We start from the raw sequence: 16,783 nt of genomic DNA on the forward strand, positions 1-16,783 counted from the left end.
GGTGTATATGTACCACATTTTCTCCATCCAGTCTATCATTGATGGGCATTTAGGTTGATTCCAGGTCTTTGCTATTTTGAATAGTACTGCAGTGAACATATGCGTGCATGTGTCTTTATAATAGAACAATTTATATTCCTTTGGGTATATACCCAGTAATGGAATTGCTGGGTTGAATGGTAGTTCTGTTTTTAGCTCTTTAAGGAATTGCCATACTGCTTTCCACAATGGTTGAGCTAATTTATATATTCCCACCAACAGTGCATAAGCATTCCCTTTTCTCCACAACCTCACCAGTATCTGTAATTTTTTTACTTTTTACTAGTTAGCCATTCTGACTAGTGTGAGATGGTATCTGGTATTTCACTGTGGTTTTGATTTTCATTTATCTAATGATCAGTGATGAGCTTTTTTTCATATGCTTGTTGGCCACATGTATATCTTCTTTCAAAAAGTGTCTGTTCATGTCCTTTGACCACTTTTTAATGGGGTTGTTTTTTTTTCTTGTAAATTTAAGTTCCTTGTAGATGCTGGACCTTTGTCAGATGCAGAGTTTGCAAATATTTTCTCCCATTCTGTAGGTTGTCTGTTTACTCTGTGAATAGTTTCTTTTGCTGTACAGAAACTCTTTAGTTTAATTAGATCCCATTTGTCAATTTTTGCTTTTGTTTTGATTGCTTTTGGTATCTTCATCATGAAATCTTTGCCAGTTCCTATGTCCAGAATGATATTGCCTAGGTTGTCTCCCAAGATTTTTATAGTTTGGGGGTTTACATTTACATTTAAGTAAATCATTATTCTCTTCTTAAACTCAATGGATAGTTTGGCTGGGTATAGAATTCAAAGCTAGAAATAATTTTTTCCTCAGAATTTAAGGGCATCACTCTTTGATCTTCTTGCTTTTAGTTACTGTATACTTCATTTTTATTCCTACTGCTGGAGATAATTAAGACAGATGTTTTTTCACCGGATCTTTTGGGACATGAGGATTACTTTTTCATTCAACACACGATTTGAACAAAGCCCTTTGCTATTTGCTGGAGATACAGGGATGAACAAGACAGACTTAGTCTCTACCCTCATGGAGCATCTAGTCTTGAAAGCATTAAAAATAACCTCACATAAATTACAATTCAGTAGCAATGAATGGTAGAAAGGAAAAAATACAGTATATAATAGGAAGCTATTACCTAGTCTGAGGAGCTGATTTTTGAGCTGGGATCTGAAGGATGAATATAGTTCAGGAAGCAAAGAAGTGTTGGTAGACAGTATTACTGGCAGAGTTGGCAGAGGCATGAGGAGGGAGGGTATTGGGTGTGTTCAAGATGTTGAAAGAGGAAGTATGGCAGGTAAAGGGGAAGGTGTACAAGATGAGACTGGAGAGGGACCCAGGGCCCAGAGCATACAAGATCTTAGTACCTGGTAATGATGTAGATCTTCATCCCAAGAACTATGGAAGGGCCCTGCAAGCTCCTTAAAAGTCACATAAGTAAAGCTTTTCTTTACCTGGTTGGTAACCATCTCTGCCTTCACTCTCCTTTCAAAAAGTCTTTTCAAATGTTCATCAAAGGCCTGTGTGCTTTCTTGAATAGAGTTTTGAAGTTTCTTCAGTTCTGCTTCTAATGACTAAAAGGAAGCAACAGTAAAGTTAACGTTTAGGAGTATTAAAGGTTCCTAGGAAGTGATGTTTACATTTCACCACAAGGGAGGGGCAGATGGAGGGCAGCCCTTGCAAGGTGTTCTGGGCTCTGTACTCTCTTAAACCAGAGATGCTCCCACTTGGATCTGTTTAATATACTGTGTGTTGAGATTTTTGCTTAGAAAACATTACATTGGGAAAAAAAGCTTAAAATTACTGATCATGGCTAATGATACAGGCAGAAGTAGGCCTAGGAAAGCAAATTGCAGCAAATCTTTCTAGAAAATCCTCACTCTTTATATAGGACAGCAATCTCCAGACACATGATATAGCCCTAAAAAATTTTTATTGTTTTCAAGCACTGGTCATTTTCATGGAATTATTTCTATTTTAAGGAAATAAGAAGTGAATGTACATATATGTATATTTATATATTTGTACTCTCTTGTTTTCTGTATGTTTTGTCTCTCCAAACAGTTCTATATCAAAAGGAAAATGTTCCCTTGTCCTCTCTTTTTAAAAAATTCCACCAGGACGTAAGTGAAAAGCTATAAGTTTATATTTTTAAAGAGAACAACATCAAAATATGACGTAAAATTTTGATTGCACAACAGGGTGACTATAGTCAACAATCACTTAACTGTACACTAAAAAATAAGTAAAAGAGTGTAACTGTATTGTTTATAGCCCAAAGGATAAATGCTTTTGGGAATGAATACCCCATTCTCCATGTTGTGATTATTTCACATGGCATGCCTGTATCAAAACATCTCATGTAGCCCACAAATATATACACCTACTTTGTATTCACAAAAATTAAAAATAAAAAAATACGAAGTAAAAAACATGTAAAAAATGAGGTATATTGCTATAAATCATTTTTATCTTTAAATTTGTTTGTAACTTTTTATTTTGATACAACTTCAAACTTATAGAAAAGTTGCAAGAATAGTACAAAGAATTTCCATATACCTTTTTCAAAGTCACCAACTGTAGACATTCTACCTTATTTGCTTTATCGCTTTTCTCTCTGTCTCTCTCTCTCTTTTCTCTCTCTCTCTCCCATGCCCCCTGCCCCACTCCCTGCCTATCTACTTTCCTTCCTACACTTTTCTGAACCATTTGAGAACAATTTGCAGACACTTGAGGACAGGCCACTTATTTTGTAGAATGCCATTCAGTTTAGGTTTGTCTGATGTTTTCTCAATTGTACACCCAGGTTACACATTTTTAGCAGGAACACTACGTAAGTTATGTTATGTCCTTCTGTCTCTACCCCATCAGGAGATACATGATGTTGGTTTGCTTAATTATTGGCGATGTTAACTTGGATCACTTGGTTAAGTAGTGTCTGCCACTTTCTCTATTGTAAACTTAGTTTTTCCATTTGTAATTTATTAATTTGTGGAAAGATACTTTGAGACTATGTAAATATCTTGTTTCTCATCACACTTTTATCTACCAGCTTTAGCATCCATTGATAATTCTTATTCAAATTAATTATTACTATGATAGTAATAAATAGTATAAATATATACCAGTTTAGAAAGTTTAAAAAGCCAAGTTCTCTCTATGCCAGATTAATAAGGAAAGAGACTGATTCTGGGAGGATAATGGAGAAAGAGGTTTAGCAAAAATAATAGAGGCATATGATGCCAGGACAAAGACCATCCAAATTAAGCTACCTAAAAGTGAGGAGATATAAAAATAAAACAAACAAATATGAAAAAAACACATCTCAGGGTCATTTGCTTGTAATAATTTATATCGCTATCTCATAGCCACAGAAAAGTCCCACAGATTGTGTCCTTCTGGTGGCCCTTTATCAAGTTCACCTGTTCCTAGATAATGAAAACATCAGCATACGGCAAATGGCCACAGACCCAGCTGGCTGAGGCCAGATTGTCTACATGTCTTAGATCCACCCTTCTTTAAAAACACTGAGATTCTGGGCCTTTTGAGGGTCTCTGGTCCTGAAAGAATCTTTTTGTAATGTAAAATGGCCCTTTGCCATTTCTTCTTTAAATGTCCCAAATTCTTCCCATTGCAGGTCCTTCTCACAGGCTCTTCCATCTGCCTATGCTTCATTTTCCACTCTTCGGCCTCTTCAGTCTTTCTCACTTTTCCAATGCAAGCATAAATGCCATGTTCTCAAGGAAGAGTTCCTTGGGCCCTGTCTTAAGTCTCAGAAGCAAGGCCTGTAACAGGATTCCAGGGCACATGATTTCTGGAGGGGGCGCCCTTTAGGAGACACCTGTAAGGGGGTGAGGGAAGCAGGGCACGCAAGGGGCAGGAGCTGAGCAATGAAGCCATCTCAGGTGGCCCAGCCTTGGCCTGATTCCCAGGGTTGGGAGAAATGAGAGGGACTCTGCTGAATTGTCTCATCTTGGGGTGAGGAGGCTGGGCTTTTGTACCCCCTTCCCCTCGGGCTCCATCAGCCCGTCATTGGCTGCCCTGGGTGAGGGTAGTGGTGTAAACTTGGGGATGTCTCTGGACGAGGAGGCTCCCTTGATCATCCAAGGGCAACAACATTCCAGAGAAGGTCTCAGGTGTAAAAGCCTCTATCAGGAGCACTCATAGCAGTGAGGGGATGGGCACAGCAGCCGGCAAAGGGGATCTGGTGGGTACCAGTGGCTGATCTAAGTCAATGTCTGTGTTCACCATCATAGATGGCATCCTGAACTTGCCCTTCTAATTTATCACATTGCAGTTAAATAACTATCTTGCGAATGCACAGTTACTATATAACCATCTCCACTCCACATAATGGTCATCTTGAAGGGGGTAGGAGAGGAGAGGCACAGGTAAAAGTGAACTCAGCCAGGTGGTGATAAGTACTATGGAAAATCATAAGGCAGGGAAAAAGGGACATAGGGCAGGATTGAGGAGAAGCAGGAATCTCCACCATAATAGGAAGATGAGGTGACAATTGAGTAGAGATCTCAAAGTGGTGAGAATGCGAGTCATGTAGCTAAATGGGGGAAGAGTGCTCCAGGCCAAGGATACAGTGTGTCAAGGACCTGCAGCGAGAATGACCTATGGGTGTTCAAGTCAAGAGTTTGCTGGGTATCTGAGGAACAGTAAGGAAATCAGTGGAAGTGGAAGAGTTGATGAGGGAAAGAATGACAGGAGATGAAATGAGATGGGATATAGGGATTGGGGGAGGAAGCAAGGGGCAGAGGAACTAAGGCAATAAATCCTGGGAAAGGTGACAGACAGTAGTTTGCATTAGAGTGGTAGCTGTAGAGGTGTCAGAAAAGCAGCTACTTTGAAATAAAAAAGAAGGGACTTAAAAGGGCAGAGGTGCGGTCTCAGGGTAACTGCTTTGGGGAGAAAAGGGCAACTCAAAAGAGGAAAGTGACCTGTGGAGACTTGGGAGTAAAGGCAAAGAAGGAAGAGGTGGAAATTAGGGGGTCATATAGAAACAAAAGAAAAATCATAAAATCAGAAGACACACCAGCCTCTTCCCCATTGCTTAAAGAAGTCAACTGTATATCAAACTGGTAATGTTATCCTCACAGAAAGGGGAAAAAAAGAATTAGTCAAAGTAATTCTCAACATAATATGTTGGTGTATTCTTAGTGGGATATAGTCTAAGAACAAAAAAAAGCTACTAGGAAATCTGAAAATTGCTATAGTATTTGTTTTGTTTGTTTGGAGGGACTGTTTCTTTATTTCCAAAAAGATACCTGTTAATATTCAGAATCAAAATGGTTGCACTATTGGTTTCTCTTTCTCCCAATTGGCCCCAAAGAGACTACATCAAAGAAGAGTACATTTTAAGCCAATAAGCTTCAGGATGTAAACCTAACAGACCTTACACAAAAACCTTACCAAAAAGTGGGGATTGAGTAGGGAAAGAATCTTTAAACGATCAGCAAACTGCCAGCCCACAGACTGTAGAGAGCTCTCACAGCCAAACAGGGTGGCCTGGATGCCACAAACCCAAAAGAGCAAAGTTCTAAAATAATATAAAATTTAAAAGGTTTTGTATATAACCTGTTCAAAATTTCTCCAGCACCAACTGATACCAAGCACAGTGATATGGCACTTTTAGAGACAGCAGCTCAAAACCCAGAAAAGGGCAAGGAGATGGGGTTTATATGGCTAAATCGGTGGCAAAAACACAATCTTATTTCGTTCTTTCAAGGAGGCAGGAGAGCAATTAAGTGGTCCCCTCAACATAAGGGGCACACGATCCATTCTGTGGGCAATTGGCAAGGGGATAGGGATGGGACAAAAATTTGGTCTCAGAGGTCTCACCATCTTAATTTTGGTCACTTCTAATGAAAAAAATAAAACAAGTAAAAATAACATTGTCCAAAGATATCTTAAAGCTGAAAATCTGAACTGCACATTTTTTTTTTGTTGCTGCTGTTTGGCTAACCCCTCCTGGAATCACCTTTCTGGTTTAGCTGATACTTTGTAGAGAACAAAGTGGTTTGCCACAGGGGAGTCTTTCCCTGGACTCTGTTTAGTTCTCAGTAAGGCAGGCCCATACCTTTTTCCTTCCTCTATAGAGAGGGCAATGTGCATTAAGCTGAAAAGTCACCTTCCAAAAGCGACAAAGGGATTAGATTGCAGAGCTGTAGAACTATTTGGAATGTTTTACATATGGTTGCTATAAAACAACAAAAAAGGTAATTACAAAATGTGCACACCACAACACGCTTTTAAGGACATTATGCATTGTGCTCATGTTCCCTTAAATGTTGTTACCAAAGGGGCTCAGCCTCTAGCCCAGCTGGAATCTCTGGGAAGAGGCAGAGACAGTTTGGTGAAAAAAACATAGGGGGTAGATGGGACAGCATTTTTGATAGAGGTATTTTATGTACATTGTAGGACTGAGCAAATCAGTAAGCATATTTATATTTTGGGAACTAGAGTTTTCACTGAAAACGGGAGACCTAAATATTAAATGAAGGAAAGAGAAAAGAACCCTGTGCTGTCGAATTGGAATTGAGTTGGAATTGGAGCTAACTGGATGTTTGTGTGTGTGTGTGTGTGTGTGTGAGAGAGAGAGAGAGAGAGAGAATGACTCCTAACCCCTATAGCAAAGAGCACATCTAGTACCCAGATCTTGGTCGTTAAATACCAATTGCCAATAAAAGGAATCCAGGATTCTCTAAAAAGAAAAATAGCTGATTTTTGGTGCCTAGAACATCTTGCCGTGTTAGAAAGGGAGAAAGTGCTCAAAAACTGATGAGGACACATGAAAAGGATACAGATAACAACTTGAAGAAGCTCCAAACACTTAGAACAACAGAAATAATAATGATAGTCACGGATTAAAACACATTAAGTTAGAGTATGCCTCTGGTAGGGCAGAGGAAAAACTCTTCTTTGCAGAAGAATACTAACTAATAAGTATAAAATAAATGATAAAAACTAGGAAGGCACCATTTTGCAATCACTATAGTAATAATTGATTCAGTCAAGGTTCATCAATGGATGCCAAAAGACAGAATGAACAGAGAGTCAGATTCAAAATGTCACCCCCATAGATTAGCTATTACACACGAAGGAGAAAGAGAACTTCTATAATAAAGAAATCTGGAGAAACCTTCTTTCCAGTGATCATACTTAATGTTACCAACAGCGGGACTGACTGAAATTAGGAGCCTCCTGATATGATGCACCAAAGACACAGCATCATCTACTTAGTATGATTGTCAGAAATATTGCACCTAAATCTAATCATGAGAAACCAATCAAATTCAACTTGGGGGACATTCCACAAAAAAAATCAGCCTCAATTTTTAAAAAATGTCAATGTCATGGAACACAAAGTTGTAGAACTGTTCTGGATTAAAGAACATTAAAAACTAAGTGAAATTGATTAGTTTTTTGATAAACATCAACAAAAAAAGCTATGAAGGACATTACTTGGACAACAAGGTAATCTGAATATGGACTTAATTAGATAATCATATTTATATTAAGCTTCTTTTGTATGATAATTTTACTGTGGTTATGTAGAAGAATATTTTTGTTCTTAGGAGGTTTAAGCTGTATTATTTAGGCATATCATGATATCTGTGATTTATCTCTAACTATTCAGGAGAAAAAGAGAACAAATGTGGCAACATAAAAAACTGGTGTGCACAGGTACATATATATAATATATATATATTATATATATATATAATATATATATGTTATATAACATATATAACATATATGTAATATATATGCTATTGGTACAAATATATGGTATACAGATGGTACTATTCATGTAACATTTATGTACATTTGAATAATTCTAAAATAAAAATTGGTGAAAAAAATAATCCAATGTTAGGGAAGGAAGTGGAGGTATAAAATGAATTAAGATTGGCCGTGAGTAGATAATTGCGGAAGCTGGACAAAGGGGTCATTATACTGTTCTCTCTATTTTTATACATGTTTGACATTTTCCATGATACAAGATTTTTTTTTAATTGAGAGAGAGAGAAATTGAAAACCATCAACATAGATTTTTTTGAGTTTTGCAGTAAAGGAGAGCAGAGACATTGAGTGATCCAGGGGGAAAGAGAGGCCAAAGGAGTTGAGTTTTTTCCTTTTCCTTTTTGTTTTGAAATAAATTTATACTGACCCAAATATCACAAGAACAGTAGAAAGAACTCTAGCATTTCCTTCCAGGAAATTTTTTTTAAATAAGATGAGAGATGTATACAATTATAGCACGTGTCTACACTGACAGGGAAAATCCACAGGGTGGGAAAAATTGATGATGCAGGAAAGAAGAGGGTAAATTGATGAGTAATGACATTGAACAGGTGAGATGGGATGGTGGCTAGTGCACCAGGAGAGGACCAGGCTTAGGTGGATGCTAGGCCATTTCACCCATAAGCAGCAGAAAGGCAGACGCCATGGATTCAGTGCAGCTGGCGGGTGGATGCAGCAGTAGAGGAGTAAGGGAAATCACTTTTAGTTGTCTCTCTTATCTTAGTAAAATAGAAAATAAGGTGAGAGTGAGTTGAAGGTGTCAGGTGTTGAAAGTTTGGGAGACGAGCAATGGGTATGAAATGGTACTCTAGGATCCTGCTACTTAAAGTAGGGTCCACTTGCCAGCAATAGCCTATTTGGAGTGCAAAATCTCAGCGTCCTTCTATTTTCGCAGAGCAACAATGAAATCAGAACCTGCATTTTTAACAAATCCCCCAGGTGATGCAGATTCACATTCAAGTGTGAGAGCACTTGGCTAGGGGAAAAATGGAGCAGCATTGCTGACCAGCTCTAAGGACCCAGTTGAGATTAAGGTCATAATTTTGAGTAAACCCAGTCAGCAGTTTTTCTTTATCCACTTCATGGGTGCAGGTGCAGAGAAGGCAGAGTATCGGATTTAATGAAGGCTGGGGGTTCAGCAGGTGAGTACGAAGAAGGTGCAGGGACGTGAGGGTGCAGGCAGTGGACTATCTTACAACACAAAACTGTGGAGTAAATGTAGTTCATAGGTCACTAGCCTTTATTCCTTAGGCATCTATACTCCCTAACTCTTTGAAATCTTTACTTCTTTTAGTATTACTGATTTTGGCTTTGAGTAAGAACCATTTTAGGTTAAAATATAAGGGACCCTACAGGGCCGCAGTGAATAAAAATGCGGACCCGTTTACAACAGATTCAAAGAAGCTCTTCATGAGATACAGCCACTAGCAAGCTGGCAAGCTGTCCTACCTTGAATGATGGTATGACTTTACTTCCTTCATAGAAGAATAAATATTATTTACTTGACTGCACATCATCATCTTTTATATCTCTACTGTAATTGTGAGCAATTTTAATGTGACAGTGTTTCCTTCTGATGGACGGGGATAAAAGTAGCAGAACTGCACTGTAAAAACCTTGAATTTGAGTTGTAAATAATGTACTGCATTGATTGTGCCATTTGTTCTTCAAACTCTTTTCTTGAGATGGAGAACAAATCAAGCAAAAGTATTACTGAGTTCAAATAAATGTACACAACACAGAGCAATACCTTGCTGTAACTTGAACATGTTGTAGTAGGTGTTCATTGAACACCTGAAGAATGAATGAAGGGCCAAATGAATTGTAATGACATGGGAAATGCTGAAATCAATAAGAGCTTTAAAAAAACTATTGTTATATGTTTCTTGGCTTTAAAATTGTTTTAACTCCTTAAATTTATCTCCACCTACTTCTCTAAATTCTCTTGAGAATTTAAGCTGAAACACTGTCCTTAAGCTATTAAAGATATCGAGAAAATAGAAAACATTTGAAAAGATATTTAAACAGCACTCTGGATATGGTAGGTTATATTAATTCTTTGCCTTCTGACCTTTCTATACTTATCTCTTTCTTCATTTAACTCCTTTACTTTTTTCTCATAATCTTTGAATTGTTTTCTTTCTTCTTCAGTCCACACAGCATCAGGTTTTGCCATGAAAGCAGGCTGAGGAATCACCTGAAGATATGAAGAAAAGCATATATTTCAGCTCAAACGTAAATGCAGTAGTACAGTAAAAGCTCAGAGTTTTTTTTTTTTTAAAGCCCTTTAAAAGGATACAGTCCTTCACAGTGGCAAGGACAACGACCTGACATCTTGGGCAAAAGATATTTTAAAATTTTACAACAGTTTTTCTGTGACTTAGGTGAAGGTGAGCAGGGCGGGATATACCTGGCTCTTAGGTGATAGACTCAGAGGGGTGTGTTGGTATCTTTATAGCGAGAACTACCCCTGAGCTCCAGGAACACCTATGTCAGGTATCAAAGAAAATGTTTACTGGTATATCTGGATAATTACCGACGAAGCAGTATTCCTGTCTTCAGTAGAGACTAAAACCACTGTAGTTACTTATTTTTATTGATTTGTTTGTGTCTTGTCAGATTGGAAGGCAAACCTGCATTTTCAAATTTATTATCTGTCTAATGTGGTACGGTTTTGGTTTTCTGAGATAGGGTCTTGCTCTGTCTCTCAGGCTGGAGTGCAGTGGTGTGATCACAGCTCACTGTAGCCTTGAACTCCTAGCCTCCTGCCTTGAATTCCTGGCCTCCTCACTTAGCCTCCTCAAGTGCTGGGATTACAGGCATAAGCCACCATGCCAGGCCCTAATGTGGTAGGTTTATAAGGTACTATGGAGGTTGTATAATATTTGTTGCTGTAGAACTTCTAAAACCCAGGTTTATATAGGACAAAAATAGTAAAACTTAAGTAGCTCTTTCCACCCCATTCCACCTTCCATAAGGATGAACAGAAATATCACCATTCTCAAAATATCTTCCTTCTTGACTTCCAGAACTCCTCCCATCATGTCCATCAGAGCTCGGAGTCTTGTGCTGGCACCCTGGAAAAGAGCCAGAATCAGAGAGGAATGCTGAGACACAGACCTGACATTCCAGGTGGCTCCAGAGGCAGCTTCCCACCCAACATTAGAATGACTGCATTTGGGATTGGGGAAGGTAGGCAGTGCCTGGAGGAGAGAAGGGGGAAGGAGGCCAACTGAGATTCAAGCGACCTCTGACCATGACAAATGTGTTGATGGGTTATTAAACCAAACTAGGAAGCAGTGTTCCTAAAGCAAAGAGGGTCTTAGGTCCTGTGTAAGCAAAGCTGCATGCCTGTATCAGAAGCCAGTGCTCCGCTTCATGATTCATGATCAATTCTTCTTTGGCTTTGTGCCACGGCTTAATGTGTTTGTGGGCTGTAATCTGAAAGAGAAAATGTCATTTCCTACTATTATTCTTACAAAATTCAAACTAAACTTTCCTTCCACATACTGGGAGGAGGCTAGAAGATACTAAGGGGATTAAAGGGACTCTGCAGACTTTGCACCCAATTTTCTGTTTTGGAATAAGATGAGGTCTAAAATGAGAGTTGGAAACATAGATCTTTACTTCTCTATTAACTCTCAAAGCTTGTGTCCACCACTAAAAAGATTGTAACAGGGAACCTGATAGATTAAGGAGGGGAGGGAGGGGGCTCAAAGAAGTGCCATCTAAGCCAAATTCTGAAGGATGGGGGTCCCAAGAGGTCGAGAGCTTGGGGCATTCAAGGGACTGTGTGAATGAAACTGTGACCAGAATGGAGCCAGGTGGGGGAGCAGCTGGGCAAGAAAGGGGGTGGGGGTGGGCATTTACGAGGAGGCTCCTGGGCTTTAGCCCAAGTGAAGTGAGCAGCCACTGCAAGGGGTGAGGCAGAGAAGGGACACAGTAAGTTTGGCTTGCAGCAAGAGCACTCTCCTAAATGTAGGACGGATTAGAGCCCAAGGAGAAGTAGGTACAAAGTGACTGCCCCAAGCAGGGCCCTCCAGAGAGCAGCAGAGTGAGGTCCTTGCTGTCACCTTGCTCCAGAGTTTTAGGTCACATAGTGAAAGTCTGGTTTAGGAAAAATGACTTGCTTAAACAAGTACAGCAGAGTGCACAGGTTAAGAGGATGAACTCTAAGGCATGATGGTTTGGGTCAAAACCCCCAACAATGACACTTACTAGCTTTGTAACTGTGGTCAAACTACTCAAAGTCTCTGTGTCTCACTTTCCTCATCTGTAAAGTGGAAGTAATATCAGTACCTACCTTATGATGACTTACAATGATAAATTCATTTCAATCCATCTAGGGCACCAGGAATGGTGCCCAGCCAACATCCAGCAGAGACTGTTAAAATATTTTCTATTATTTCTAAACACCACTATTATCTTTCCCCCCAGGAGTCAAGTTGGTTTTATGTGAGAAAAGGTCTTTCTTTGAGTATTCTTTAGCATTTTTTTTTTACTTTAAAAAAATGAAATATTGTCAGATTTTAATTGCTCTCTTTAGGCATTTATTTTCAACTGCCTCTGTGCCAAAACCTTTAAAGAAGGCTGTCCAGAGAGCCCCTTTCTCTGGGATCCACACCGCCTGAATGACCTAGATCACTACTGGAGCTCCACTGGCCTTGTTCCCGCAATGTGACCCAACCACTCTGGGTACAGGCACTGGACCCCAGCTGGGCCAAGGAGCCCCTTCCCAAATGAGCTGGGAATTGGGACTAAGAGATTCTAATTCAGACCAGCTACTTTTTCATGTGGAGGAGATACAAAGTAGAAATTGCTAGAGGAAGTAGAAATGTAGAGTGATGTGAACTAAGAGATGAAGACAGAAGGCTTCTGGACCTCCCATGAGTCTCTAGTCTTTGGTTTCTGCTTCTTCCTGGGCTCAGTGTCCAAATCTTCCCTGGACTCCACAGGATTCGTAAAAGAAATTCTCATCATTGCTGAGGCTACATCACCTCTTTCTGTTACCTGCAACTGAGAGTGCTACCCAGTACAATCACTTCCCATAGAGTAACCAAGGTGAACAAATAGGAGCTGGGGAAAGTCTCCTGAGAAAGAAGGGAAGGGAGAACACAGCTAGCCAGTACCTCCTCATCTTGCACAACAAGTGTTCTCTCTGGCGTCTCACAGTCTTCAAATTCTGGTTGCCAGACTGCTTCTTCCAATTCCAGATCTAAAATAATTTCTCGAATTCGAACATTTCTTTCCTTCACGCGTGCAATTTCAAACTCTTTTTGTTTATATGCAGCGTCAAACTCATTATTGAAAGCAGTTTTTACCTTGTAAATGATATCCTGAAATATTAACATGTTACTGAAAACACATCACATATTATATCTTTACTGGTAACATGATCCCACAATTAGACTTTCCCTCTAAAATCATTCCACAAATTATCTTTTTTTTTTTTTTTTTTTTTTTTGAGACGGAGTCTCGCTTTGTTGCCCAGGCTGGAGTGCAGTGGCGTGATCTCTGCTCACTGCAAGCTCTGCCTCCCGGGTTCACGCCATTCTCCTGCCTCAGCCTCCTGAGTAGCTGGGACTACAGGCGCCTGCTACCACGCCTGGCTAATTTTTTTGTATTTTTAGTAGAGACAGGGTTTCACCATGTTAGCCAGGATGGTCTTGATCTCCTGACCTTATGATCCACCTGCCTCGGCCTCCCAAAGTGCTGGGATTACAGGCGTGAGCCACCGCGCCCGGCCCCACAAATTATCTTTTAAGAAGGTAAAATTAATCTTTCTAGAATACTACTTATATGAAGTCATTTCTTGGCTCAATAATCTACAGTGGCATCCAAGTATGGGTAGGATTAAGGCTACCACATAATTGTTAGACTATAACCTACTTCCTGAAATGTAAATTGTAACTCCATGTGCAGGTTGACAAATGCTGAAGTGGGTGATGGGTACTTAGGGGCTCATTGGGCTATTCTACTTTTGTACAAAATCCACTATAAAATATTTAAAAAGCAATATACAGGATTTAAGTTGGCACATGTCTTTTCTTTGGAACCTGGGTTGGGGTAGATGTGGAAAAGAAGAGATAGTTTGTAGAAAGTATTTGGAGAATCTGCCAGAGAATCACCACCACACACAATACTCTTTTTCTATATGAACACATCATTCTCAGGTAGGAAAGAAACCTGCACTAGCCAGCTGGAGTAACCAATTCCTAAGGTGCCAGTGGGACCAACTGGATTGCCCCCACTCCTGGTGATGGGTCAACCCAAAGTGGCCTTTATGTTGCCTTGGGAGTTTAGTCTATGTCTATCCTACTGAAGATGAAACCATTAAAGCAGGGTGAAAAAAATGATCTTAACAGCTAGCACGAAAATTTCTCCTGGGCCGAAATTACCTCCTTGTAGGAAAATACCTTAATTAAAAGCAGCAAGAAGGTGAGACCCGGAAGGCAGAAGCTGAGCAACAAATGAGGTAACTAAATAGCTCTGAGTGTAAATGAACAGAAATTTCAGGGGCTAGAGCAGAAAAAGAAAAGGATAGGAAGAGAGAGCTAAGAACATGGCAGGAGACTAGAATTCAAATTGCAGACATGGCTGGAGGGTTTTCAGGAACAGGGATTGCCAGCATTCAATTTCAAACTATCTTCATTGGCACAATCTCAGTCATTGCATTTTCAAAAACCTTCAGTCAGGGTTTCTACATGTATAGATGTATTCTGAGACTGTTTGGTGGAAAGTTAAGGAGTAGGAGCTTAGAGCCAGAGGGACCCCACACCTTATCCTTGAACCCCAGAATTTACAGAAATTTAGAGGAAATTGTCTTTCCCCAGGTTAAGCAGATAGATAAACAATAACATCTTGATCTTACAAGGAAATCCTAATTGACATTTGGGTATACTGAGAAAACGGAATTCTAGTGTTTTCTTTTCTCTTTGAGCTTACTGAAGTTCAAAGCAGAATGGTTTGTGGTGTCAGCTGTTGTGGAATGTTCTTTCGAAAACTTGGTATCACAGTAACCTAGTCCAAATGGTTGAACGCAACTCTTGTACACAAGATCTGTCTAAAGGACATGGACAGTATCTGTATATTCCTCTATGTATTGTTATTTATTTGTTTGTTTATTTTGAGACAGAGTCTCGCTCTGTCGCCAGGCTGGAGTGCAGATCCAGCTCACTGGCATGATCTCGGCTCACTGCAACCTCCACCTCCCCAGTTTAAGCGATTTTCCTGCCTTAGCCTCCCGAGTAGTTGGGATTACAGGCACACACCACCATGCTCAGCTAATTTTTTAATTTTTAGTAGAGACAGGGTTTCACCATGTTAGCTAGGATGGTCTCAATCTCTTGACCTCATGATCTGACCTCCTTGACCTCCCAAAGTACTGGGATTACAGGCGTGAGCCACTGTGCCCAGCCTCCTCTATGTATTTTTAAATCATCATTTGATTGGCATTAGTTTTCAGTGTGAGGTCTTGAAAGCCACCTAATGGGGAGTTCTAGAGATTTTTGAGGATAAAAAGAAAATTGACCCACTTTCAGTAATATAATTTGGTTGATTTTCTCTTCTCTGGAATGAAGCTCCAATTGGCTTGACAATAAAGAGGTATCTACCCCAAAATCAGTACTCAGACTACCAAGCAGGTAATTGGGCAAATTGCTATATTTTACTGTCTTGTCTTCCTCTTCCTCTTCATCATCCTCTTCGTGACGCTGTTTAACCAACATAACTCCAGACTGAGCCTCTACAATTTCCTTCCGTAGCTAAATGTAGAAAAAGATGACACAGAAGTTATGCAATAATAAGAATCCTCTAAAGGGAAATTTTGTGACAACTTAATTATTTCAACAATCATTTTAATTTGTTGAATTGTCTTGCCAACAACTGAATTCAAAGTGATGAATAGATCCCAGAACTGCTGCAGAAGAGATTAAAGCTTCAGAAACTGATAAACGATAGATAAATCAAAGGAATAAAAATTGTCCTGGATGGTGTGTAATATTTATATCTTTCTGTCAGTATGACACCTGCTTGTAAGTATTTTGAGTCTTTTTTGGTACTTAAGTATTAAGAAATATATATTCTCTTTATATTTTACAAAGAAACCTGTTCACAAAGGACGGGTGGGTGAAGGTTAACAAGAATTAAGCATGCCTTCTTTTTGTTTCAGAAAAAGAGTGGGTGCAAAATTCTAACCAAAACAAAACTACATTAAAGGTCAGTGTTTTTTCAGTGGTTTGACAGAGATTATTGCTTAAAAAGTTGGGATTTAGGAAAACCATAATTCCATCAAAACAAATTCTACTTCATCCTTGATCAATTATCTTAAAATACAATCCCTAGTGACAAGGGAGGATGAAAAGGATATGTGTGGATGAAGACAACCTCTGTGCAGGATAAGAGCAAAACCCCAAATCTCATTTTTTAAGGTATATCCTCATATTTGAGGGCTAGCCAGTGTTGTACAGGATACAGGCTCCTTGATTTATTGTGTGGATATAGGCTCCTATAGTCATTAGAATATATTCTACAAATTAACAAGAAATAAAAATATAAATACATACAATACCTAAACTTAAATTATATCCCAACTCAAATCTGAACAAAAGAGACTCTAAAATAAAGCACATCACTTATATAAACACATATATATTTAAAATAGTACTTTAAGACACTCTGCTTCAATCTTCTTTTGCTGTAAAACTCTTTCCAATTCTTTCAGCTCTTCAACCGTGCGCGCTTTCATCGGGAAGTTTTCAACCACACAGGGGATATGAAAACACTTGGGGAAAAAAACGCAAGACAAAATAAATCCATTTGTAGCATAGTTGTGTGTATCTGGGGTTGAGTAGGGGATGTTTTCTATGATTAAAATTAACCCATAGGTTATCATGCATGAGTAAAATTGATAATGGA

General features: G+C 39.3%; 1 protein-coding gene across 5 annotated transcripts in view; it reads right to left on the reverse strand.

Moving 5' to 3' along the window:
• The window catches only part of CFAP43 (cilia and flagella associated protein 43), a 103,800-nt gene that overhangs the window by 21,136 nt on the left and 65,881 nt on the right, over positions 1-16,783 (reverse strand). For 4 of the 5 annotated variants that reach the window (XM_054435944.1, XM_054435943.1, XM_054435942.1 and 1 more), the window contains 7 exons: positions 16,533-16,649; positions 15,403-15,630; positions 12,997-13,203; positions 11,219-11,308; positions 10,864-10,944; positions 9,939-10,064; positions 1,507-1,626 (listed from right to left, as the gene is read on the reverse strand). In XM_054435944.1, the coding sequence (XP_054291919.1) occupies positions 1,507-1,626; positions 9,939-10,064; positions 10,864-10,944; positions 11,219-11,308; positions 12,997-13,203; positions 15,403-15,630; positions 16,533-16,649 (969 nt within the window). The remainder of the gene's footprint in view (positions 1-1,506; positions 1,627-9,938; positions 10,065-10,863; positions 10,945-11,218; positions 11,309-12,996; positions 13,204-15,402; positions 15,631-16,532; positions 16,650-16,783) is intronic. The other variant, XM_054435945.1, reaches the window with a different exon arrangement.

The sequence above is a fragment of the Pongo pygmaeus genome, chromosome 8, assembly GCF_028885625.2.
Source record: "Pongo pygmaeus isolate AG05252 chromosome 8, NHGRI_mPonPyg2-v2.0_pri, whole genome shotgun sequence".
Taxonomy (NCBI): domain Eukaryota; kingdom Metazoa; phylum Chordata; class Mammalia; order Primates; family Hominidae; genus Pongo; species Pongo pygmaeus.